Source organism: Squalius cephalus, assembly GCF_949319135.1.
Source record: "Squalius cephalus genome assembly, chromosome: 15".
Classification (NCBI taxonomy): domain Eukaryota; kingdom Metazoa; phylum Chordata; class Actinopteri; order Cypriniformes; family Leuciscidae; genus Squalius; species Squalius cephalus.
The window spans coordinates 18780554-18805561 of record NC_137136.1 but is presented as its reverse complement, the minus strand read 5'-3'; the positions used below and the strand labels follow the sequence as shown (position 1 = coordinate 18805561).

Below are 25008 nucleotides of genomic sequence, written 5' to 3'. Positions count from 1 at the left end.
CTAATGTAGATGAACTGCCGCGCTTGTGGCGCATGTTTAACTGAAAGAACGAGCAGAGAGAGAGAGACCCGGTCGCGCGCACGCACTCTCTCTCTCTCTTCGGAGCCAGGCGAAAGTGTAAACAAGACTTCACCGTCTCCAAACTAGACGCTGTCTTGCTCTCTCTCCCTCGCACATATTAATCAAAATAAATCGACACGGTGGTAAAATGTCGGAAGACCAAAGTTTCATGTGTAAATACAGTAACACACCATTGCGATACATCCATATGAAGACGTTCTTCTGCAGGTTCGTCGTCTTCATTTTCATCTCGCTCCGGCTCCGACTCTGGCTCGAACATGTAAGGCTGGCTGGACAAGTCTTCCGTTGTTGACATTTTGTTAATAACGTGTGAATAAAAAGTTTCTGTGCCGCTAGATAATCCTATCTCTGCTATTAAACTACAAAAATGGCCGAACGGGGTGGAGTTGAACCTCTGCAAACTGGAGAGGGGGCGGGGTATGACGTGTCTCAATTGTATTTAAAGAGACCGCACCAAAACGAGTTGCTCTCAGACGCACATCAGAAAAGGGGTAGAAAAGGGGCCTGTGGAGCTATAATAATGAGGAATTCAGACCCAAGCATTGCAGTTCCGCTTTATATAGACTACAAATGTATGATTTATATGTAAAAAGGAACATTTTAAAAGCATGATATGTCTCCTTTAAATGCTCGAACTTGAGTGGATTCTGATTGGCTGTCAAAGTTTTTTTTTAAATAGTTAGAGCTCTGGTGTGGACTTCCCTATTTTCATATCATTTAGATTATTAAACAATTAAAGTTATTATCCTAGGTGTGAATGAGCCTAAAGGGACCATTTATATGAAGACAGACAGGAGGTGGAGTCACAAATATCCATCCAATAACTGACCACAATTTGATCGTGTCATAAGCCTGTTTCACACATCAGCTATTTTTGTTGAACATAACTATAGTACCTTGTGTCATATTTGAAAACACTGAAAGCTCTTCAACATTCGTTTTTGACGTTCATCGAACTCCAAGAGGTCTAAGGACTCATGAATTTGCCCCATTGGGTTTCCACCGTTACAATGATTCAACAAAACCTAATTTCATATAATTGAAAAGAAAACGTCCACTCAATGTTAATGTTTAGTGATGATGAATTACCCTCCACCACAAAAAAGACATGAAAAACTGGCTGATACATCCTCAGATTTTCTACATGACCACAAATGGTAGCAAAGTTAGACTGTTAAAATGTTATTCACTATTATTACTTAATATGCAAGTAGAAAAAACTATTTTTGTATTTCTTCTATAGTATGTTTCAATATGCATAATCAATAAATTGTCAAATGCTGCCTGAAGAGAACTACGACTAAATAGACAGTTTGTAGAGCCGTGTGCTTTTGTGCTGCCTGTCATCTACCTAGAAAAACCCTCCACCAGTCCCTACGATTATGTTTTGAGATCTATTCAGCGTTCAGGGAATGAAAAGACAGTTTTGATACATGTAACAGGACCAGGATTTAAGGTTCAGAGGCCAAGCAGCATTTTATCCCCAAATCAATTTCATATTATTCCTGTATCCTGTTAGCACATTGTCAGAGCTTAGTCATCAGAACTGAACCATTTACATATTCGTATAAAAGAGAGGAATGCCAATTATGTGGTGCATTTTGGGAAATGTGAGCTCTGTGAAACCAAATACTGTGGAATAGTGATGTGGCAAGTATAAATAGTGAGGGAACAGTGAGCCTAAAAATGAGTTGGGGATAAAATGTTGCTTGATAAGTTCAGGATAAGGGATGAGAAGTGGGTCATTAAGGGGCACCGAACCTGCGGCTTTTCTTCGCCCCATCCCATCAAAAAAAGACACCAATTTACATAAGAGTGCTTAGCCGTGTCTGCTTAAGAACACACCACCTGTCTGTGGTCCACACACACTTTCTTACATTCTTCCTCTCTTCATCTCCGTCACTCTCTAAACCATGTTCATTGCGTCTTCGGTGAGGAAGGAGTGAATGTACGCAAAGGAAGGCCGTAGTTTACAGTCTCTGTTCCAGCAGCTAAGCATCAGCTCATACAAACCCTGTGGGCAAACAGCCGGGCGAGACAGGTACACCTGATGAAGAGAGAGAGAGAGAGAGAGTGTTTGGCTACACTTTTTTTTTTTTTCATAAGGGGTAATAAGTGTTAGAAAATATACACATACCTGTCTGCCCTGGTCTCTGAAAAACTCCCCTGCATTGTCAATGACCTGTTCATCGGTCATGTGACTGTACGGTTGCTCTTGACACACGCTCAACATCTCCCACAGCGTCACACCAAATGCCCACACGTCACTTGCAGTGGTGAACTTCCCCTACACACACACACACACACACACACACACACACACACACACACACACACACACACAAAAAAAAAAATGATTGAGATGAAGGGCACCACGTTGCTTATGTGACTAAATAGTGGGGTCCAAAAAAGAAATATGCTAAAATTATATTTAAGATTTGTGACAGTAAGCATGTGAGCTCCTTTGAACAGATAAATGTTAATACACATTTTATATCAAATATAATAAGTATGATAATAAATTATAAAAAATACAACTTGATACATATAAATTAAGTAATTAAATATCTATTAATTTTGGTAATGAAAAAAAAGAAGCATTTTCACTAGTGGTCGCAGTCTTTTTGGACCCCGTTATATATATTATTTTTATTAATTATTAATAATATTTACAAAATGTTATAATAATATAATATTGTATTTCTTTATTATATGATAATTATATGATAATAAATATTAAGTCTGATAATAAATATGAATTAGCAAATATACATTTTATATATATATCTTTATTATGGTAATGCAGAAAAAATGAAGCAATTTAACTAGTGGTTGCAAACTTTTTGGACCCCATTTAATATATTATATTTTTATTTATTAATAATTAAAAGAAAGATGTACAAAATGTTATAATATTCCTTTATTATAAGATAATACATATTAAGTCCGATAATATAATGATTAATGAATACATACAAATGAAGCAAATGAATATATCTCAATTAATAATAAATATATTATAATACAATGAATTAATAAATATACATTTAATACATAAGTATATCTTTATTATGGTAATGCAAAAAAAAAACAGTGGTCACAGACTTTTTGGGCCCCATTATAAATGTTGTATTTTATTTATTAAATGAATAAAAAACTGTTATACAAAATGTCATATATATTATATTTCTTTATAAAAAATATATTAAAGCTGATAATAAATATTTATAAATAAGCCTAAATTAAGTAATTCAATATATTATCTTTATTATAGCAATATGGATGAATCAAACTAATCAATAAAAAAGTTTGTCACTAATATTCCTGTTTTTTCATTTATTTATTATAGCCAAGTTACAGATGTGTGTGTTCTTACCATGAGGATGCACTCCCATGCCATCCAGCGAATAGGCAGCACAGCTCGTCCCTGTATCCTGTAATAATCGCCAGCATAGAGGTTCCTGCTCATGCCAAAATCAGCTATCTTTATGGGACGCTCTCCACCGCGCTCCTCCTCCTCGCCCCTCTCTCCACCCACCAGGCAGTTTCGTGTGGCCAGGTCTCGGTGCACAAAGTTCAGCGACGACAAGAACTTCATTCCTGATGCGATCTGACTCGCCATGGAGATCAAAGCTGGGTAGCTGAGACAGAGATAGAGATTTAGCCTTTCATTTATATTAGGTGCATCATTACTTGATATTGTCGTCGTCCTGTTCTGTGTGAGTGCGTGTACCTGATGGTTGGTGTATTATGTGAAGGTCCAGTCTTGTCCAGCAACACTCTATGGGAGAGGTACTGATTGAGGTCTCCGCTCTCCATGTACTCTGTGACCATACACAATGGGTCGCTGCTTACACACACACCCAGCAGGCGGATTATGTTCGGATCCTTCAGACGAGATAAGATCTTCACCTCCTTCAGAAAATCATTCCTGTTGAAAGAAGAGCATGAAAAGAATGAGTAATAAGAGAAGGGAAAAGGACAGAACATTTTGAAAATGAAGCATGAAGAATTTGAGATTATTACAATATTACAAAACAGCAGATTTTGTTTAACAACTATTCCAAACAAATCTGATTATTTGGCACAAAAATATGACCTTATACAACAACCTCAAACTATTATATTGTAATTATCTGTTTATAAATATATATATATATACATATACATATATATATAACTGAGAACAGTTTGAGAAAAAATTGCAATTGCATCTAAATCTAAAATAAAAATTGAAAAAGTTTTATCTGACAAAATCAAAGTTAGGGAGCATATAATTACAAAAAAATAAATAATAATAAAAGTTAAAAAATGTTTTGCTTTGTAAGGTCAAATGAAGTAACATTAAAAAAATATATATATAATCTTTGTAAAATACAATATATATTAAATTGAATTAATTTAAAATATAAAATGTTTTTAAAATGTATTTATTTTATAAATATCTTAATTGTACATTTGACAACATGTACAGTTACCTGGCATTTTTTGAAGCATCTGGCCGTAAAATCTTCACAGCCACCAGAAGAGGGCGTCCTTTCCTGACATTAAACGGGAATTCAAGGTTTGCAAGGTCCTGGGGGTTTTCAATCTCACACAAATGAACCTAAGGAAGCAGACAATAAATATGGAATAAAGGGAACAATATTATTAAAAGTCTGCTTTAGGCCACACAAAAAGGTTTATGAATAAAGAATCCCATAAAGCTAAGAGAGGAGTGGGAATTTGTAATGTTTATGCAATCCAAAGTTGTACCTCTCCAAATTGTCCTTCTCCCAGCTTTTCTTTGAATATAAGTCGTTCCCGTGGCAACTCAGGCAATGGTGGGCAATCAGTGGGCGTGGCTGAGAGGGCGGGAACTGCATATGTATTGTTACCACTAACGCCTTGCAGACTGATGATGTCAGCTTCTGCATAATGAGGAACACTCCCCCCGCCTCCTGATGCTTCTCCATAATGAGCCCCTGATAAACCAGGGGGCGGAGCTCCAGGGTAAGGAGGCGGTCCCTCCTGCATCAGTAGGCCTTTATCAACCATGTCAATAGCACATGCTGAGAGAAAAAAAGGTACAAAAGAAAAACTTATAGTAGAGAGCTTATCAGCCATCTTACATTATAATAAGTAATTATGAACCGCACACATGCACTTAAACACTCACATACACTGGAGATGAGACATTACATGCATACTGTGATATGTACGGCTTTAGACTGCTGTCAGAAGACAGTGAGAAAACACTAACACACACCCTACAGTACCTCATCTCTGACAAAACAATATCCTTTCTTCAGCTTTGGGGACTTTAAGTTTCCAAGACAGTTATAAATGTGATCTTCCTTAACAAAAGATTAGTTTAAATATTTTACCCCTGGTTTCACAGACAAGGCTTAAAGGCACACTATGTAAGATTTTTTGATTAAAATATTCAAAAACCACTAGAACAATGTTATATATGTTGTTGATTTGTGTACTTACATTATCCAAAATGTTTCTAAAGATGTCTAAATACAGAGAAATAAGCAGTTTTAACTAGCACAAGAACCGTGTCTGTGTCGCCTATCAATGACAGAATACCTGCGTTACCCTTTTTTTTTTTTTTTTTTGTAGAAACCATGAAAACACCAACGACGCTTTAGTATATTATGTGTTTTATAAGACAGATGAGCAACTGTTTGGATACATTCATCGACAGAAAACGAATCAACAAAGTTAGTCTTTTTGTTTAAATCTTGTTTTCTTGACTTACCGCGAGTACCATATTTACCATGCCTAATATCGATCTAGCTCACTGCAGTGTGCAACAAGTGTCTAATATAGTAGCCGCTAAGCGAACGCACAGAGTAGCATTATAACAACTTTCAACACACTCCAATATATCTAATATGATAAAACAGCGCTGCGTTACCCCACATACGCATGACCGGTAGAAGTGGAAGCGGCGTCTGCGGCATAATAAAAGCTCCACTGCTCTCGAGTCGTGTGTTGCGCTCGTCTCTCATTAGCAATCGCTCCAACGACCTTTTTCCGCTCCAACGGCTTTTGTAACATTAATACCGGTCATCCATGAATATAATTTCTGCCCGAGTCCCGTCGTATTCTCCACCGACTGTAGAGGTGAAGACAACAACTCCCATGATTCTGCGAAATCAAGGCGTCATCAAGCTACGTCTTTGTTTTGAATAAGCGACCTCTAGTGGCGAAAAATTACATAGTGTGCCTTTAAGTCTAGTCCCAGACTAAAATGCATGTTTGACTAAATGCATATGTTAGTGCCATTGTTTTGTCTCAAGATGCACATCAGTAATATTTTTTTCTAAGGCGAGTTTATAAAAGCTCCTTAAATGTCCTAAATGAACTAATATTAGTCTGAGCCCTGTTTGTGAAACCAGGACATAAAAGTCACAGAAACGTAATTTAATGAATGTTTAATACCCTCTGTGCTGTTCTGGGGCCATTATATCACTCTAATTGTTACCTTTAAGAGTTCAGGGGACTTTAACTGCTCACTGGGGAGGATACCACCCCTTGCCCCTTTCTTAGGGCAATTTGAACCCTCTCTCTCTTACCCTGGGACAGGTTTTGGGGTTTTTCTTGCTGGCTGTGGCAGTTTGTCAGCCTGTTGGGGCCATGTGTCAGGTCAGACAGGAGGAGATGATATGCTGGGTTGTTTAACAGCAGTGCTAGGAGGACACATACACAAATCCCACGGACACACAAGTCCACGAAGGGTACGACAGTGTGAGCAGTCGCCACATGACAAAAACGACACAACCAAACCACAACACGAGACGACACAACAAAACACAAACAACAGGGCCGTTAAGGGGTGACAGAGCAAACCAGTTACATGTGAGATGCACAAACACAGCAGGCAGTGTTATCATCCATAATGACGCAGGCTGTTAATTATCTTTTCATTGGTCAGTCTGTTCTGAGGCATTCATTTATGTTAATTAATATATGAAAACAATCACACAATGAAAGTATTCGTCATGAAAGCAACTGTGGCAGGAGAAAAAAACAACATTTGAGTACAAGTGGAGTTTGAGTGAAATAAAATATCCCTCCTTTCTCTGTCAGATAGGACAGTGGCTCTTTGTGTCTGGGATGTGGATTGTACTAAAGTACTTTTTCTGATGTCGTTTTGGCTGTTCATTCTCCGTGGTAACCCTGGTTCCTGTGCACTTACTGACAGAGGAATGTGAATGCTTCAGTGTGTTTTGTGTGTGTCACCTGTGCTGTCCCGCTGCTCTCGGGGCCGCAGTACAGTGCTGGGCTCCTGGTATTCTCCCTCTCGGTCCCTGTCGTCGGGGAAGGTGTGTATGCGCTGGTAGCGGCTGGAGTATGTGTGCGTGTTAGTGTTGTTGATCACCACGTTGTCCGATGGAACCGAAAGATGAACCCGCAGCTCGTCGCTAGAGAGGCTGCCTTGGGCCTGGATACGTAAAGACAAAATTAAAGAGCCATGAAATCAAATTTGGAGTTTTGTAGCATGTCGTCCATGTCTGTTAGTCGTCTTTATTCTAGTCTACTCCTAAATGTTTTAACAGATAAATTCATATATAAATTATAGTTTTCTATTGAGAAAATTTGTCAAAGGATAAACTACAGAAATATTTTGCTTTTCTACTACAGTCCAAAACACAAAAACCTTTTATGCGGTGTAATTTATATTTAATACACAAAACTGCCAGTTACTTTGTCTATTTTTTTCTCCACCAATGAAAATAGCTCCAAACAAAGCCAAAGCAGAATCAACAATTGTGTGTCTCACGGTAGTGGCGTTCCTGAATGAATTAGTGTTTTTGAACAAATCTGTTGACTGAATGATTCAATGACTCATTCATGAAGAGTTACTTGATTCGTTGATAAATTAATCAGGCTGCATCCAAAATAGCATACTTCCCTACTATATAGAAGGTGAAAAATAGTATGTGACAAAAGAAGTATGTCTGAATTCACAGTACTAATAAAAGAGCAGACAAAAAATATCTGGATGACCTACTTCTTCTGGCGAGATTCAGAAGTGTGAATCCGATGGACACTTTACTATCCAATGAGGCCACAGGAGAGGATTGGCAGTGAAGCGACGTAACTGACGCTGATAGGTCACATGATAACGACAACATGGCGAATGAGAGTGTGCGATTTCGAACGCTGCCTCAGTGTTGAATGAATCAACTGAGTGAATGATTCAATGACTCAATAACTGCATCCAAAATCACATACTCTCTGACATATTTCTTGTAATTACTTTGCAACCTTTAAAAAAGTTTGTTCTAGTATAAACGTGTGTAGTGTGAATATAATCCATACGTTCTACATCGTCATGTTGTCCTTATCATGTGACCTATCAGTCGCGTCCCTTCACTGCCATTACCAAATACTATCTATGGCCTTGTGGGATAGTAAAGTGTCTATCAGATGCACACTTCAGAATCTCTCCAGTAGTAGTAAGTCATCTGGGTACTTTTTGCCTATTGTTTTATAATTGCTGTGAATTTGGACATACTACTCTTTTCACATTCTGTTTTTCACCCACTAAATAGTAGTTTGAATCAATCAGTTAAACAAATGAGTAAATGACTCACTCATAAAGACAGTCACTTCTCGCCACGTGCAAACACAGACAAGTGGAGTAATACAAACAGTGAAAAGTCCCAGTGTATATCAGAGCTCCTGGAACGCTGTTCAACCAATCAGATACAAGGACCGGAACAAACTAATATATAATAGGAAACACATCAACATGGGGAAAAAGAAATACACTGTAGAACACAATAATGAAAAAACACCTTGCCAAGTAGCTTCTTCCAGTACTGCCTCCATAGAATGACAGCTATAACAGCCAATAGGAGCAGAATAATTCCAACCAGGCAGCCAATCAGGATGGCCGTGTTGCTGCTGTCATCTTTGGCCACAGGTAACCCCGCCCTCAGAGTGATGGCAGAGAACTCTGTTAATAAGATACACGACAGATTTATGAATACGTGTGTATGTTAATCTGACATTGAAATGATTACAAACACCATAAACAAGGCATTTATAGCCTACAGAGTGTTTAGAGTGTAAAACCAAAGCTTATCTGTCCATTACAGCCACCTTTTAATCTCAGTGCTGTAAATGCCTTCATGGTAATCAACACACTTTTTGTGATTTGACTTGCTTTCTTATACACTGTGTGTGTGTTTGTGTGTAAATTTAGGAGGCAGCTGTTGTTTTGGGGGGCAGTAATAAGCTTTGATGGGAGTAAAGGAGCTGTGAGAGTGGGCACATTCCTAAAACTGAGGGTACTGAAGTTAATTCAAAGAGAGACAAAAACAAGGACAGCTAGATGAATTTCACAACAGATCCTTTATAAGCTTGGCTATATAAAACACTAACTCAAAACAATATTGCATTGTCAAACAAATCATGCATAAAAACTTTCTCTTTAGGTTACAAAATGGGTACTCATGCACACACAAAACCCCCAAAGCATACATTCTCAAAGCATTTTACAGTATGAGAGGACAGAGTTTTTAAATGTAAAGAAATTTAGAGGGAAACATTATAAAAGGCCTATGTGCTAGAAAACATGCTGTAAAAATCTGCGGTGTAATAAGCATGGAGACGATACTTTTTCTTCCCCTCGTCCTTCTCTCTTTCTCTCTCTCTCACCTGTTGGCATGCTGCTGGGCAGCAGTGAAGTAATGTTCATGAAGAGGTCTGGAAAAATGAGGATGGACAGGTCAGAAGAGGGAGAACTAGAGAGGTGGGGTGGGTGATTGAGGGGCAGAGACACATGGGAGTGCTGAAAGATGAGCGAGGTCGGACTGTGAAGATGGGGTGAAATTAGGCCTTTTCAGCCTGTAAAAATGCAGAATTTTCCCAATTCTCCCCCATGTACCTCATGAATAAGATTGGAAATCAAGAACTAGTTCCAATAAGAAAACAATGTTCCTAAGGGAACCATTTGTTCTCAGGGAACCCCCCTGGTGGCTAGCTCCTAGAACTAAGTTCCTAGAACTACCTGGTGCAAAAGCCCCTAAGTATTTATATTTTGTATATTATAAATATACTTTTATATAAATAAATATCATTTATATATATTTTATATATTTAGTCATACAATTGTAATAAATGGTACTTTTAGGCTATTATTATTTGTTATATTATTATATTATTATATTATATATTTACTGTATATATATGTGCGTGTGTTTGTTTGTGTATATTAATGAAAAATAATGTAAATATATGATATAATAATAGCCTAAAAGTACAATTTATTACAATTATACTCTGAACCAAGCACTAAATATGTATAAATTTGTAAAATAAATAACTACATAATAATAATAATAATAATAATAATAATAATAATAATAATAAATACATGTATGTGTATGTGTGTGTGTTTATATATATATATATGTATATACATAACATTTATTTATACACACACACGTAAACATTTAAATATGTGAAGTAGCATTGCTTTTGTATTGTACTTTTACTATATCTTTTGGACAAATTATTGGGGTGGGGTACATCCTTAAAAATAATAAAAGTATTGTTAGGAGAATCATTAAGGAACTGAAAACATTAAACTTTTCTGTTCCAATCCTAACTATTAGCACTAATGGAAACGTCACACGGCAGTGCGTTGCATACACACTCGTAATGCGGTGAGGTTGGCATGCGTCCGACTCACCGGCGGGGCTGCTGGTTCCATTTGCATAGCTGGGGGTGTGAGGAGAAGTGGCATTGACTGGACGAGTGCTGGAGGAAGGGAGAGGAGGAAGGGCAGATCCATCCTCAAACGGCACTGGAGGCAAGACAAAGAAATGTTAATGGAGAAAGAATTAGATAAGCAGGCTTTATCTCTGATGAAGCATGAATATTCCTAATTTAGACTTTCTTATCTACAAACCCAACAAGTGTGAGCACAAAGTCTCACTTTCTCTCCAAAAAACGTTCTCTCAGTTGTTGTTGAGGCTTACTGTAATGCTTATATACTGCTCATATTCTGGATGCTCAGAACTCAAGGTCACACACTGAAATGTCACTAAGTTGTCAGAAATTAGTTACTTTGGTATCTAGCACACTTGAGCTAAAATTCATTAACACGCAGGTCAGAAAAAGAAGCCACTGAGGATGAGTAGAAAACAAAAGCAGTCGACACGTTTTATGTTTCGAATGATGTGTTAATATTTGCTTTGCGGCAAAAGATCATACATTTTCCACTAATTTTCATGCTGAAAAAAGTTGTTTTTTGCTAGTCTCAGCTGGATTTTTAATTTAGCATGCTAAACCAGCATAGCACCATCTTGACAAGGCTGGGAGACAAATAGACCTGCTTAGACCCCCACATTAGGCTGGTTTAAGATGTTTTAAAAACGGTTTTTACATGACTTTGAAAAACTCCCTGAATTGCATCTGATCGTGGTCAAATATTTTTATATAATGACCGCCAAACTATATAATAGAACGATTTCCTACAAAGCTGTGCAAGACACTCTTTCTTCTCACTTTAAATAAAATCTATATTTGTATTTATCCATTTCATAAACAGTCATGTAATAAGTTTCAAAGTAAAACATAAATTATTAATGAGCCAGTGTATGTTGCTGCGAGAGGTCAGGTGTGTGTGTGTTCATACCCGAGTAGAAGCTTATCTCGCTGATGAGGAGCCAGCGGTCACTGAAAGCGAAGCGGCAGCGGAGAATCTGGGCCGGTTGTCCTCCGAGTGGCAGTGAGATGGTGCGGGACGAAGGGTCGTGTAGGTCGGACAGCGGCACTTGAAGGCTGAGCGCAGGCTCCGCCCACGGGCTCAACAGACTGGCCTTAAACTCACACACCACCTCGCTGAACACCCGCACGCCTTGAGTGTGTCTGTTATTACTGTGCACCTGAAACAGAGACATTCAAAAACAACAATCTGCAATAAGACACTACAAGACTACCGGGAACAAAAATAAGGAGCAGTGGAAATAAAGGGCATCAGGGAGAAGGAAACGGATGTTATTACTCCACAAATGGGAGAAGAGGAGAAAAAGAAAATAAACAGGGAGTGAATGAAAGGTGGAGGGCAAGAACATATATAATGTGACAGGTTAGACATTAATGGTGCTGTTAGGTCAACGTCTAACTCCGCACATGTGTGCAAACGCTCACTGACACATGAAACATGTTTCAGAACAAACCAGCACAACAGCGGAGGTTAAAGTGTAGCCGAAGCCATCATGGTGACACCTCATACATCACACACACACACACACACACACACACACACACACACACACACACACACACACACACACACACACACACACACACACACACACACACACACACACTATACAATATATATATCCTCAAGTAAGCACACTTTGGTGGGTGGACTGCACTGTAAAAAATATTTTTCAAAGTTGTACATAAAACAAAGATTACTGATATTATTTCAGTCTTTCTACTATAATTGCATGTTTGATTCAATGCGTTTCCTGCAATTTCTTTGTGAAATTTACTGGCAAATTCGGAATGAGAACTGTTTTAAAGTAAATCCTACACCATTTTTTTTTTCAGTGTGTGACAAACTTTGCATTGGAGTACCTGAACCAATGTGGGGGAGGGGGGCAATGATTTGTAGAGGAAAACTGCCGGTGAGGCTGGCGGTATTCTGAAACTGCAGGAATACAGATGGAAATACTCTAAACAAAGGTCTGGGAGAGCGAGCAAAGGGAGGCGACATAAATCACCTCACAAAGGCACGTGAACAAGTGCTTGTTGTTATGGGAATTGTTTTAATGGAGCCTCTGGTCCTATTTCTCATGTCTCTTTTGGGAATCTGCTGCGAGATTTAAAGGAAGCGAGTATGAGCGGATGTTTTTGAAACAGTGGGAACCGCAGGAAAAACAAGGCAACATGGGATAATGATGGCATTTATGAATTGTGCTATGTCAGAGATAAAGGAATGAAGTCAGAAGTGGTACAAACAAATCAGCATTCCTGGCCAGAAAGACCCTTAAAAAATGACAATACATGAAATAAACAAATAACAGAATTAATTACGTGGTGTTGTTGGAAAACAAAACACTCGGATGCCTCTCAGAATCACACACAACCACAAATGCAAAGCCACAGGCAAAAAGACAAATAAAAACAAATCAAATGTTCATTAAAGGGTTGAAGGATAATGACAGACTCCTGAGGGTGATTTACGAGACAGAGCTTCATTACTGCCCTACTAACTGACTGAGATGAATTCTGGGATAGCTTTTGCCGTCTAGCATAGTGGGTAGTTTGAGTTTGATAAACAGCAGATCAGTTACTTACCCTCATGTTGTTCCAAATCTCTATGACTTTCTTTCTTCTGCAGAACACAAAAGAAGATATTTTGAAAAATGTTTGTTTTGTCCAGTGTCAGTGAGTGAGTCCAATGTCATTTTGACGCCCACTGACTTTCATTGTACGAACTAAAACCATTCTTTTGTGTTCCGCAGAAGAAAGAAAGTCATACAGGTTTGGAAAGACATGAGAAAATGTCTTTTCATTTTCCTTCTAGTCTCATTTGCTGTGAATTTTTTGTATCTAAAGCAATGACATTAAGACATTTTAAGTGTGACCAAACATATTTTGAGCTGTTTGCATACACACTAACCTGCATGGTGTGAAAGACCCGTGTTTTCTCAAAGTGAAACTCAATGTCAACAGTGGGCTGGTCCAAGGAATCACGATTCCAGCCCACATAATCATATCCTGGCCACACTCTCAGCTCTTTACTCTCCATGAAATCATTCCCACCTAAAACACCATCACACAACTGGCCCAATCCTCCGAACATCATCCTACGGAGAAGAGAGAGACATTACAGATGTGAAGTCTGTAGCATTAGCCATTTGCACACACATACACACAGATGTATGTACTCACATACATGTTGGAATTTCCCATGCACACACACACATCTGGCTAGTGTCAAACGTTAGCTTAGCTATTGCAAACATCTCTGCTCCATTAAAACACATCTGGGAATGTTTCTACACAATATTCATCAACCCCACCTGACAGATACACATACATACATGAAAAAGGGGTCTGGACTAACATATCTCACAGAAAATTAAGTACGACAGGACCAGGTGAGAATTGAGAAGGTTAACTCAGCAAGTTCTCAATTGATTGTTTTTGACACACAGCATGAAATTAGGGTTGGGAACAGAGAAACGGTTCTTTGTGCGTGTTTTTCTTTACAATATTTGAATCAAATGTCTTGTTTCGTTATCGATATTAGAATGTGCATTCTTCTACAGTTCTAAACTTGTGTAGTCTTGATTCCAACAACTCTGAGCAAATCAAAAACAAGCAACCAGTGTAGTCTAACCACTTTACCACTTTTCATTCATTCATTCGTTCATTCGTTCATTCATTCATTCATTCATTCCCAGGGGAATTTTACAATACCCATCCTTACTTAAACCTACTAGATTGTTGTTTGCTGAGAGACAACTGATGATGAAATGATTTTAAAGGTGCAATAAGCGATTTCTGAGAAACACTGTTGATATTTGAGATCATTAACCCAAACACACCCCTCCCTTCATTTCTCCGCCCCCCAAAATACACAAGCACGCAATGCAAGAGTGGATGATGTCTTTGTATCATAGCTGAAGCAAAACAAAATAATGCTTTGAGAAAAATAAAGCTGATAAAGAAAAAAAGAAAAAAGATGATGAATGAACAAAAATAAAGTTTATGTTTCTGTGAAAAAAACAATGTTACTCACATATGTAGCAGAAACAACGCAACATCTGCATTGGTTTTCAGGCCTTCAGGTCTCTCCAGTGCTGGAAAGCTTTTCTAATATTAACGCGGGTCCTAAAACTCTTGCCTGACCATAACCCTTCCTTTTTTAGTGACATTCCTCTGATCTTTTCTCTTTTGTTAAGGCTCTCAGCTCTTTCTACAGTCTTTCTTCAAATCTCCCTCTTGCTCACTCTCAGTGTATACGCCCCCTACTGCTGATTGGCTACAAGTGTGTTGTGGTGCTCGGTCCAATCCACCTGCAACAGCGTTTCTCAGAAATCGCTTACTGCGCCTTTAAAATGCAATTTGGTGGTTTCTACATCATTTTAGTTACCAATATGTGTAGCACACATGTAGTATTCTCATGCAGACATGGAAAACTAGCAGGGAGTATGAAATTACATTCTTAAAAAAATTCAATTCGAAGAAAAAGTTGTGTGTGTGTATTACCCTGCCTCTTTACTGCCATCATAGATGGAGTCATTAAGGTAGACAGGCGAGCCTGACAGGTTCATCGCATGACCCACAGGAGCGGTGTACGCCTTCAGTCCGTCTAACAGAGAAGAAGCACATCACTCAATGGGAAACACCATTCCATTGCAGAAAATGCCTGCAGTGAATGTAATGTAGATGAGTGTGTGATCAGGATGATGGATTGCTTGTCACGTGTGAGACTCACCTTTCCAGACACAACCATAGAGTTCAACTCTTAAACACACGCTCATCACACGGTCCGCCAGTGGGTAGAAGCGCACCATGCGTGCTATGATGGGCGGACCCAGGTCCTTCAGGACCACATCATATGTGTTCTCATTCCCTGACACCACCTGAGACAAAAACAACATAGAAGAACTGTCACATACAAAAGATCTAAATTCTGTTGACAGAGGTTTGTTGTGATAGTTCACATAAGGGTTAGAAACCTCCTGTCCCCAGCGGTCCTTCCAAGTCATCCACTGTCGTCCATCACGAGAGTAATGCAGCCGGTAACTACGCGCAAACTCCCTCCCCAGCCCGTCTGCGTGGCGTCCCTGCGTGCCCACCAGAGACAGGAAATAAAGCTTGTGCAGGTCCACCTGCAGGTACTCTGAGCCGCTGGGAAACACCGGACCAGCCGGACACCACGCCCCGTCCCCCTCTCCAGTACTCAACCTGGGACAAGAGACAAACACAAGTATTATGTACATGCTCGACATGTTAGAGCCTTGGTGCTCATGTGGAGTGGTGTGGGTTCGAGTTTTTACAGAGAGACATTTTTTTTACATTTAGAGATGTAACATGAATTAAAAATGTACAATTATATTTCATACTTTTAAATGTGTGAATCTCATGAAAGCACACACAAAACAAACATACTTTACATAAACAAAATTTTAACCATTAACTATTCTTTTTAGCATTGTGACATTATGACGATGATTCTCTTTACTGATTCTTTCGCTGTATTACAAAACTCATTTTTAAATGAAATTCTTTGCTTTAAATCATTTAAAATGTATATAAACTTTTTCAGTGTTACAGTAATGAGAATTTAGCATGTTCAAATACTTGAAAATATCATCACAATGCAAATATTCAGATAATACAGGTTTTAATAGCTGATTTTTTTTCTTCCCATTTTTTCTTTTTCTCAAACGAATCTATAAAACAAAACAAAACAAAACAAAACAATACCAATAAAATCACAATTTGCCATTTCCTGCCAAAAAAAACGCACACACACACACACACACACACACACACACACACACACCTATGTGTCATTTAAGCTGTTTTCTCTTTTAAACTTCCTAGCACACTTTCTTCACTCACAGACACACGTAATGGCCTGAGCGATCCACTGGCTCATTATCAGTACAGACTCACTCATAATAGAAAGAACACTCACTCATAATAGAAAGAACAACACTGAATGCCTCTGCATTCAGCTACTGTTATCACATAGGTGACGAGACACTGATGACAGACAGCCGAGGCCACAAACACTCAAACACAAAGAGAACTGCACCTGAAATACGATATTCCAGTGAAGTGTGGATATTGTCACCTCACTGAGACCTCATTGAGACACAGTTGAGATCGAGAAACTGAGACCAGTCTGAGACATTTCTGATTCACCCTTGAATCTTCACCATGACCTCAGAGCTATAAAGACACATGCATCAGTCTCACAGACCCTTTCAAAAACAAAATGTAGTCTAATTCACTGAAATGTTATTCTGACAACGAATAGGACACTTACATGTGAAGAGACTGTTAAACTACTCTCATGTAAAATTATCAGTCCAGACCAGTGATGCGCGGGTTGATCCGAAATGAGCGGGTGCCTGCGGTCACCCGCGGTTACCCGCGGTTACGAGTCATCCAAAAATATTTTTAATGATATTCGGGTCGCGGTCGGTCGGGTCGTTTGAAATAAAGATGCCAATTAAACCTTTGTAATTGATATAGTTCTAGACACAATTTTCTATGAATACGTTTTAAATTTAATTTACACTTTATTGGCTGAATAACTGGCGCGAAGATGACGCACGAGCTCAGTCTGCAGGTAGAGATGGAGGCGGCAAGAGAAAAGGTGAAGACTGGGGAGTGGAAGCTCCGCAAAATTATACACAAATAGAAAGAGCAAAGTGTGGGAGACATTTGCCGAAATAATGAAAGATGATGACCAAAGTGCTGGCTTTGTCATGTGTAGGCTACTTCTTGCGATGCTATTTGCACATTTGATAACCACAAAACTGGCACGACCAACCAGGCACGGCGCCAGGATTCCAGTTTTGGATAAGCCAGACCAATTGTGGGTGGGCCTTAAATTAAAAACGTTAAATAAAAATAAAATAAAAAAACGTTATCCAATCACTGCTTAACCTAATAAAAAAAATATTGACTAATATAGCCTACTGTTATATTATCTGTGCGTATACATAATATAGATTTTAATAGCTTGATGCTCTTTAAATATTGTGTTGCATTGTAAAAGTAAATCCGCGATCGCTCTCCATGGTTCTGACCAAAGAAGAGAGCTTTGGAATCTCCATTATGAATATACCTGCTGCATTTTCCGATAACATTGTCTCTTAGCGCGCTGCGATAACTTAACTAAAGGTATACTACCACTAAAGGTATATCATTGCTAGGCGTCTTCAGGGCTATCATCCACTCGTGAGGCAGAGGCGCTGAGAGGCAGAGGCGCTGGCGCCCTCCTAGCAACGGCGCTGTTTTTGGTAAAACATGATTTTGACGACTTCATTAAGTTTTGTTTTATAGAAAACTCTTTTTAAAAGATTTTCGTTTTGTATAAATTGTATCTTAATTTTGATCAATGTTTTATCAATCAATTGCCCGTATTTATTAAATAAGAAGCAAATATATAGCAGACAAAATAAGGCGCCGGTACGCGATCACTGCATGTGAACTGGAGGGCGCCGAAACTCAACTTGTGCCTCACAGATTTGATAAATATAGGCTATATATTACAGAAAGCTTGAAATGTCTACTTTTAAACGAAAATATTCAAACCAAAATAAATAGGCTATACTCTGATTACGTAGGCTAATCCATATGAAATGTATACATTTCTCTCTGGCGTTCATGGCGAGTCCGCAATCTCCGCATTGTCAACTTCATCTTTGCAGCGACACAGAAAACACCAGTTTATTACTAAACAATTAAATGTCTCCTTGCTAATTTAGACACATTCATAATCATTACTTCAACCGGTTCTTTGTGGCAAGCTTTAAGCGTGCGGTCATTACGCTTATTCCTGTAGGCTAGCCTTTTAAGTAATTAATTTAATATAAAGGGGCGATTTGTCCACGAATGGCTTAAATGAACAACTAGTCGACAAGAAAAAAAAAATAGTCGGAGGCAGCCCTTATTCCACATATTTTCGAAACAGCAGGCCATCTGGGTTGGGCGAGCGACCATGAGCGGAGCGGAATATTCAGAAATGCGCTCTCCGCTCACGAGCTCTGATCGGAACAAACCCGAACCTCACTGTCTGCTGAACTTGCGCAGAAACATCAAAATAGACATAGCCAGCTTTTTAAAATTGTTTTTAAAACTAAATATTTAGACTATTTTAGTACAAATTATGAGCTTATATTGACGATTTTTTATAATTCTTGACAAAATTAGAATATTAAGTTATATTAAGAGCTACGATGAGCATTATAGCTATACTTTAAAAAAAAATGCGGGTCAGGAAGCGGGTCGGGTACAATATTTTCTTTTTCGTTTTTTGCGGTCCGAGTTGCGGGCGGGTTAGTTGAAAACGTCGGTCGGGTGCGGTTTGTTTATACATTGACCCGCGCATCACTGGTCCAGACCCAGTTTCAGAAATCGCAAGTACAACAAAGCAGCAAATAAGGTTTGTTCCTGCAGAATATTCCAGTTAACAGAGTTTGTTTTTCTGTCATATTGTTTATACTTTGGTAATTTAATCTGTGTTGCTCCTTTAAAACTGAAGAGTTTTGGGTTGTTTTTTATATAGCACAACAGTCAGCTTCCAGTAATAAAAAATACATATTTAGTTATAAACTGTTAAAGCCTGTTGAAAAACAATGGTTTACGTACCATTTTACCAGATCTGAAACTGAAATTAATTAATTGGAGGAAAAATCAACAGATTAATCAATTATCAAAATACTTGTTAGTTGCAGCCCCTCTTCATTCTGTCTTTTTCTCACTGTATCTTTTGGTCTTCAGCATGCTGTCAGACAGCTGTTTCTCTCAGAGGTCATGTGTGTGAGAACCCTCCCAAATATACAAACATCACACACACCCCTAAACCACTATATCCCCATCATAAATCCCATCTTCAGCACCTCTCAGCACTCCATCATTCCTCTAAACCCTCTTTCCCCTTTATTCCCCGTTTAAGGCTATATCCCCCTCTCCCTTGCGTCATTTTTCCTGTAAGCTCCTCTCCCCTCCGTTCAAAATCCCACTGCTGTCTTAAACAGAATGTGGACTTAATAACAACCACATGATCTGCGTGTTGCCAAAAGACAGAAACACACACGCACACACACACTAGCACACACACACACCTTTCAGGATGGGATGGTGATGCTAACCTATGGTGAGCTTGTTTTTTTGGCTGTTTTTTGTTGTGTGTGTGTTTGTGTGGTTCAGGTAAACCCCACATTATGGGGACAAAATGTCCCCACAAAGATGGCAATATCTGAAATCCTTGTTCTTGTGGGGACATTTTTGGCTCCCCATGAGGAAAATAGCTAATAAATGTTATGATGTTTTTTTTGAAAATGTAAAAATGCTGAAAGTTTTCTGTGATGGTTAGGTTTAGGGGTAGGGTTAGTGTAAGGGGATAGAATATGTGTATGTGTGTGTTGCATCTACTACTGTCTGTGTGTGTGTGTGTGTGTGTGTGTGTGTGTGTGGTACTGGCCTGTATTCAGCAGCATGTGAGTCTCGTCCAGACAGACAGTGCTGTAATGTCATTACCTAATGCTCTATATCAGGACACGCTCCATTACTGACATCTCATGTAACCTAATCACGTCCTCTCATGAGCCTCACAGAGCCCACGAACACAAACAACCAACCACAAATCACACAAACACAAAATGAGAGTGAGAATATTTTATCATGCATGCAACGAGTAAAAGATGTGTGAAATGAAATCATGTGCTCGTGCTCACCTGCCGTGTTTAGCCTCGGTTGAGTCAGACCAGGCGCTGGATGCGGTGATGTCAGAGTCGGGTATGGTGCCGTCTTCCATCCCCAGAGCATAGCGACACTTACCTGTGTGATGCACAAGAAACACTTCAGACAGGCACCCTGAACACAAACTCATCATGAAGAGTCAGGATGGTGACAGAACACTTATTCTGAGCAGTGTTGTTATTGTTAACTGAAACTTTTTGTTTGTTAATTGAAATAAAGCTGAAAAAAAAATTCTAATCTAAATATTAGATGGAAAAAATAGTAACAATAATAGAAAAAATAATATATATATAAAAAAATCAAAAGCACATAACAAAATTACTAAAACTAAAATAAAAATGAAAAATGAACATCAAAAAATAAAAGCCATTTCAAAATATGAATAAATTCTATAATAATATATTCATTTAATCATTAACCATTTCAGTTGTATCTGACTCTTGGTGATTCTATGGGCCGTCTCTTGGCATACGCGAGAGACTGTTCATGAATTTTCTTGGTGATGATTTTTCCGTGGTAGATTGACAGGTCTTGAGACACATGCACACACACCACACAGCACAATTTAGCATCTCCAATTCACCTATACTGCCTGTTTAGTAATGGTAATTATTTAGTATCATTTAAATATACATAATAGTACAACTTTTACAAAATACTATTACTAATACTAAAATAAAACTGATGTTTACCAAGCTTTTTTTTAACCTAATGATGGAAATGCCATGCACTCCTACTCTTATTTTTTTTTATAAAGATAATAATCATCACAGACTAAATCACACCAAAAACCTACCCTGATCAACTAAAGAAAAAGGCAATCAATCAATCAAATCAATCAATCAATCAATCAATCAATCAATCAATCAATCAATCAATCAATCAAATAAATCGTGTCAGAGCTGAGAAGGTTTCAAACTGGGATTCCAAAACGAAATGCTTGAGGGTCCAACTAGAAATTTGAAAGAAAACAGATTTTGCAAAATGTTAATATTTTACACAAAGCTAACATAATACATAAATGAAATATAACAATATTTTTAAGACCTAATTTCTCAAATTATTATTTCTGACATGTAGTCACAGAGTATAGGACCCTTACAATATTACTGAATTGCAATTTTCCACTATATCTTAGGAGGGGGTAAAAACTCCCTTGAGTTAATGGATTAAAATATTTCAATTCAATTCCTTTTTAGGAAAGAAAAAATAATAACTATAGGCTTTTGTTTAACATTGTTTATGAATGACAGTGTCCCATGTATGGGTGATATGTCATGAGAAAAAAAATACAGACAACTTTAGTTTTATTAAATGTTCCATTCGGAGTTTAATTTTTGAATAAATTAAAAAGAATAAAAAATAAAGAAGGTCTTTCTCCAACATTTACTAATAAAATGGGGGCTTCACTGGGAATTTCAGTGTGCAAAACTTGTTTTAACATGCTAACTTTTTTTTTTATCAGATTTTTCTAAATCCTTGGGGCATTTTGTCCTTACAGTATAGGTAAATGAAGTCCCATACACGGCACAATGTCAAATTCTCACAAAAATACCAAAGCAGCATTGCTGCATTGTTGGAATTGCTTCAGCAATTCCTCACAGATGTAGTGCAGGGAGCAGACAAAAAGAAATAAAGAGATGAAATGAGGACAGTAGAGGAATATTCTGGCACAAACACAGTGTTGAAATCATCCGCACGGATCACATGTCAGTCCTGCCTGTGTGTCAGTTCAGAGGGTGTGCCTGTCAGTGTGTGTGTTGAAGCTGGGGGTGATGGGTGAGGTTTTGGGGGGGACGTACTCAGTTGCTGTAAAGTGAGTCATGAGATAAGAATGCAGAGGCTGGAAAACAAACCCTGCCCAGCCAGCGAGACCCTCACACGCACACACACACACACACACACACACACACACACACACACACACGCACACGCGCACACACATACAGTGGACAGGTGCCTGTTTCATTACATCATCAACCTGCTGCCAATAAAATGCTTTCTCTCTTCCAAACTCTCTCCATGACTCTTGGTCTGTCCATCACACATCTCTAGCTAATATAGAGCAGATGAGAGCTGCGCTTTACAGTCATTTAAGATTATAAGCAGATGCTCTCTAGTTTCGACACTGAACGCCGATCTTGGTGACACGAATACAGTCATTTTCTGCTCCTGATCTATTTGCACCTCCACATTCATCTCTCTCTCCTGAGAAAACACATTGTTCTCACTAAAAATAATAGTTGCGCTGGGGCAAAATCACTAATGCAGGGCGTCTGAAAGAGGGTGTGTGTGAAAAATGTTAGAAAAAAAATGGTATAATGGTGCATAAACGCATGTAGTGAATGCAAAAAAAACTAATCTATCAGTATTCATTACATTTAAATTAATTCCCCCACTATCTTTCCTTGCCTCACCCCTCCTTCTCTCTCTCTCAGTCTCTGGCAAGCTGTACATGCAGACGTTCCAGCTTATTATATGATTAACTATCAGTAAGTGGTCATGGAGAAAAACACTGCAGCCCATACACATGGATCATATGCCTTCATTCAGAGACTGGGCTTGAATATAATGGCTTTTAATGACATTTCATAGGCATTAAAAACACATTAGAAACCCCAACAAACAGAAAAGATGAAGACTGTGGACTAGAAGAGAATAAAGACATAGGAGAAGACTGATCATAGGCAATCTGACTTTAGGACTTTGTGAGGATCCACACATCCTCAGGGTCTGAACAATCTGATCACAAAACCACAGTTCAATAAACTGAGAATGGGTGTTTCTCACATTAGCTGTGATTTATGACAACTAAGAGCATTCTTACCGGAGTCAAAATGCCAATCCAAGTCCTGTGCTGCTGTCCAGGAAACAAGGAGGACAATGAGGAGGGCAAGCAACAACGACAGCATCTGTGTTGCCATTGCAACAGTGACACCTGGTTACCTGTCCAGAGTTGAACTATCTTCAACAGACATACCTGAGGACGAGAGAAAGGGAGAGAAAATGATTACATTACGTTTTTTTTAATATTATTTAATAATAGGAATACCTGGCTGGAAAACTTAAGATGTTGTTCTAATTGGTTCTGTTTTGGTGGAAATGTGCTGTCATGACTATTACTTGATTCGGGGTGAAATTTGATCTCAGTCAGTTATGATGTCATAGCGTGTAATGAGGGGAATCTCCACTGATCTCCACTTGATGAAGTCTGTTGGATTTTATGCACTTGATATCACTTTATTTACACTGGTGGTCCATCAAGTCTTAGAAGCTCTCCCAAACACAACATACTGTGATTCCAAAAGCCACATGTAGAAAAAGAAATTACACAGCACACCATCTTATCCATTAACATCACCCCTTCTCTGTGAGTATGGGATTTGAGTTTGCATGTAAAGGTACTTTTAGTACATTTAAAAACCACTACCACCACCACCACCAACAACAACAACAAACAAAAAAAAGAAATTTTAACTGACAAGTCCAATATAGGAGAAGAAATTCAAATTTGCGTCTCCTGCAAGGGCAACACAGCTCAACTTTATGTATACACTACCGTTCCTAAGTTTGTGGTCAGTAAAGTTGTTTTTTATAGAAATTAATACCGCATTAAAGGATGCACTAAAGTGATCAAAAATTACAGTTAAGTAATTTATAATGTTACAAAAGATTTCTATTTCAAATAAATGCTGTTCTTTTGAACTTTCTATTCATTAAAGAATCCCCCCAAAATATTATCAAGGTTTCCACAAAATATTAAAGGAGAACTCCGGTCAATTTTAACATTGAGCTAATTTTTTTGTAAATTTGGAGTGCTGTCAGTACAGAGAACAATGACAAAAGTCGGTGTTGCCTACACCGTGTTATCCTCTTTTTAAAATTTGCACCCTGTTGACTTCAATGGGGCAAGTTTTAAACCTGCTTTTAGCCTCTTAACATCCTTGATGTGTCATTACAAGTGCCCAGCCATGTGAGTGATTCCTTCAGAGTGAACGCGGGTGAATCTGACTGCAGTAGATGTGAAAGATATGAATAAAAATGATGTTTATTCAGCCAGCGCACATACCTGTATTTACATCCTGTTTTCGGTCGAAGTCCACAGTAGTCGATTGTCGAGTTCACGTGCATAGGTTTAGTACCTATGATTACGCGCGTGAACTCGACAATCGACTACTGTGGACTTCGACTGAAAACAGGATGTTAAGAGGCTAAAAGCAGGTTTAAAACTTGCCCCATTGAAGTCAACAGGGTGCAAATTTTAAAAAGAGGATAACACAGTGTAGGCAACACCGATTTTTGTCGTTGTTCTCTGTACTGACAGCACTCCAAATTTACAAAAAAATGAGCTCAATGTTAAAATTGACCGGAGTTCTCCTTTAAGCAGCACAACTGTTTTCAACATTGATAATAATAAGAAATCAGCATATTAGAATGATTCTGAAGGAT

At 38.4% G+C, this 25008-nt stretch overlaps 1 protein-coding gene across 2 annotated transcripts in view; it reads right to left on the bottom strand.

Moving 5' to 3' along the window:
• Positions 1–724: 724 nt before the first annotated feature.
• ddr1 (discoidin domain receptor tyrosine kinase 1) overlaps positions 725–25008 on the bottom strand; it is a 39690-nt gene continuing 15406 nt past the window's right edge. The window contains exons 2-19 of one of the 2 annotated variants that reach the window (XM_079895908.1): positions 23387–23539; positions 20535–20637; positions 15795–16023; positions 15551–15698; positions 15322–15424; positions 13727–13913; positions 11726–11975; positions 10778–10891; positions 9742–9789; positions 8877–9037; positions 7315–7516; positions 6648–6761; positions 4837–5132; positions 4560–4687; positions 3815–4012; positions 3458–3722; positions 2219–2368; positions 725–2128 (exon numbers count right to left, since the gene is read on the bottom strand). In XM_079895908.1, the coding sequence (XP_079752034.1) occupies positions 1988–2128; positions 2219–2368; positions 3458–3722; positions 3815–4012; positions 4560–4687; positions 4837–5132; positions 6648–6761; positions 7315–7516; positions 8877–9037; positions 9742–9789; positions 10778–10891; positions 11726–11975; positions 13727–13913; positions 15322–15424; positions 15551–15698; positions 15795–16023; positions 20535–20637; positions 23387–23483 (2934 nt within the window). In that variant the 5' untranslated portion in view covers positions 23484–23539 and the 3' untranslated portion in view covers positions 725–1987. The remainder of the gene's footprint in view (positions 2129–2218; positions 2369–3457; positions 3723–3814; positions 4013–4559; positions 4688–4836; positions 5133–6647; positions 6762–7314; positions 7517–8876; positions 9038–9741; positions 9790–10777; positions 10892–11725; positions 11976–13726; positions 13914–15321; positions 15425–15550; positions 15699–15794; positions 16024–20534; positions 20638–23386; positions 23540–25008) is intronic. The other variant, XM_079895909.1, reaches the window with a different exon arrangement.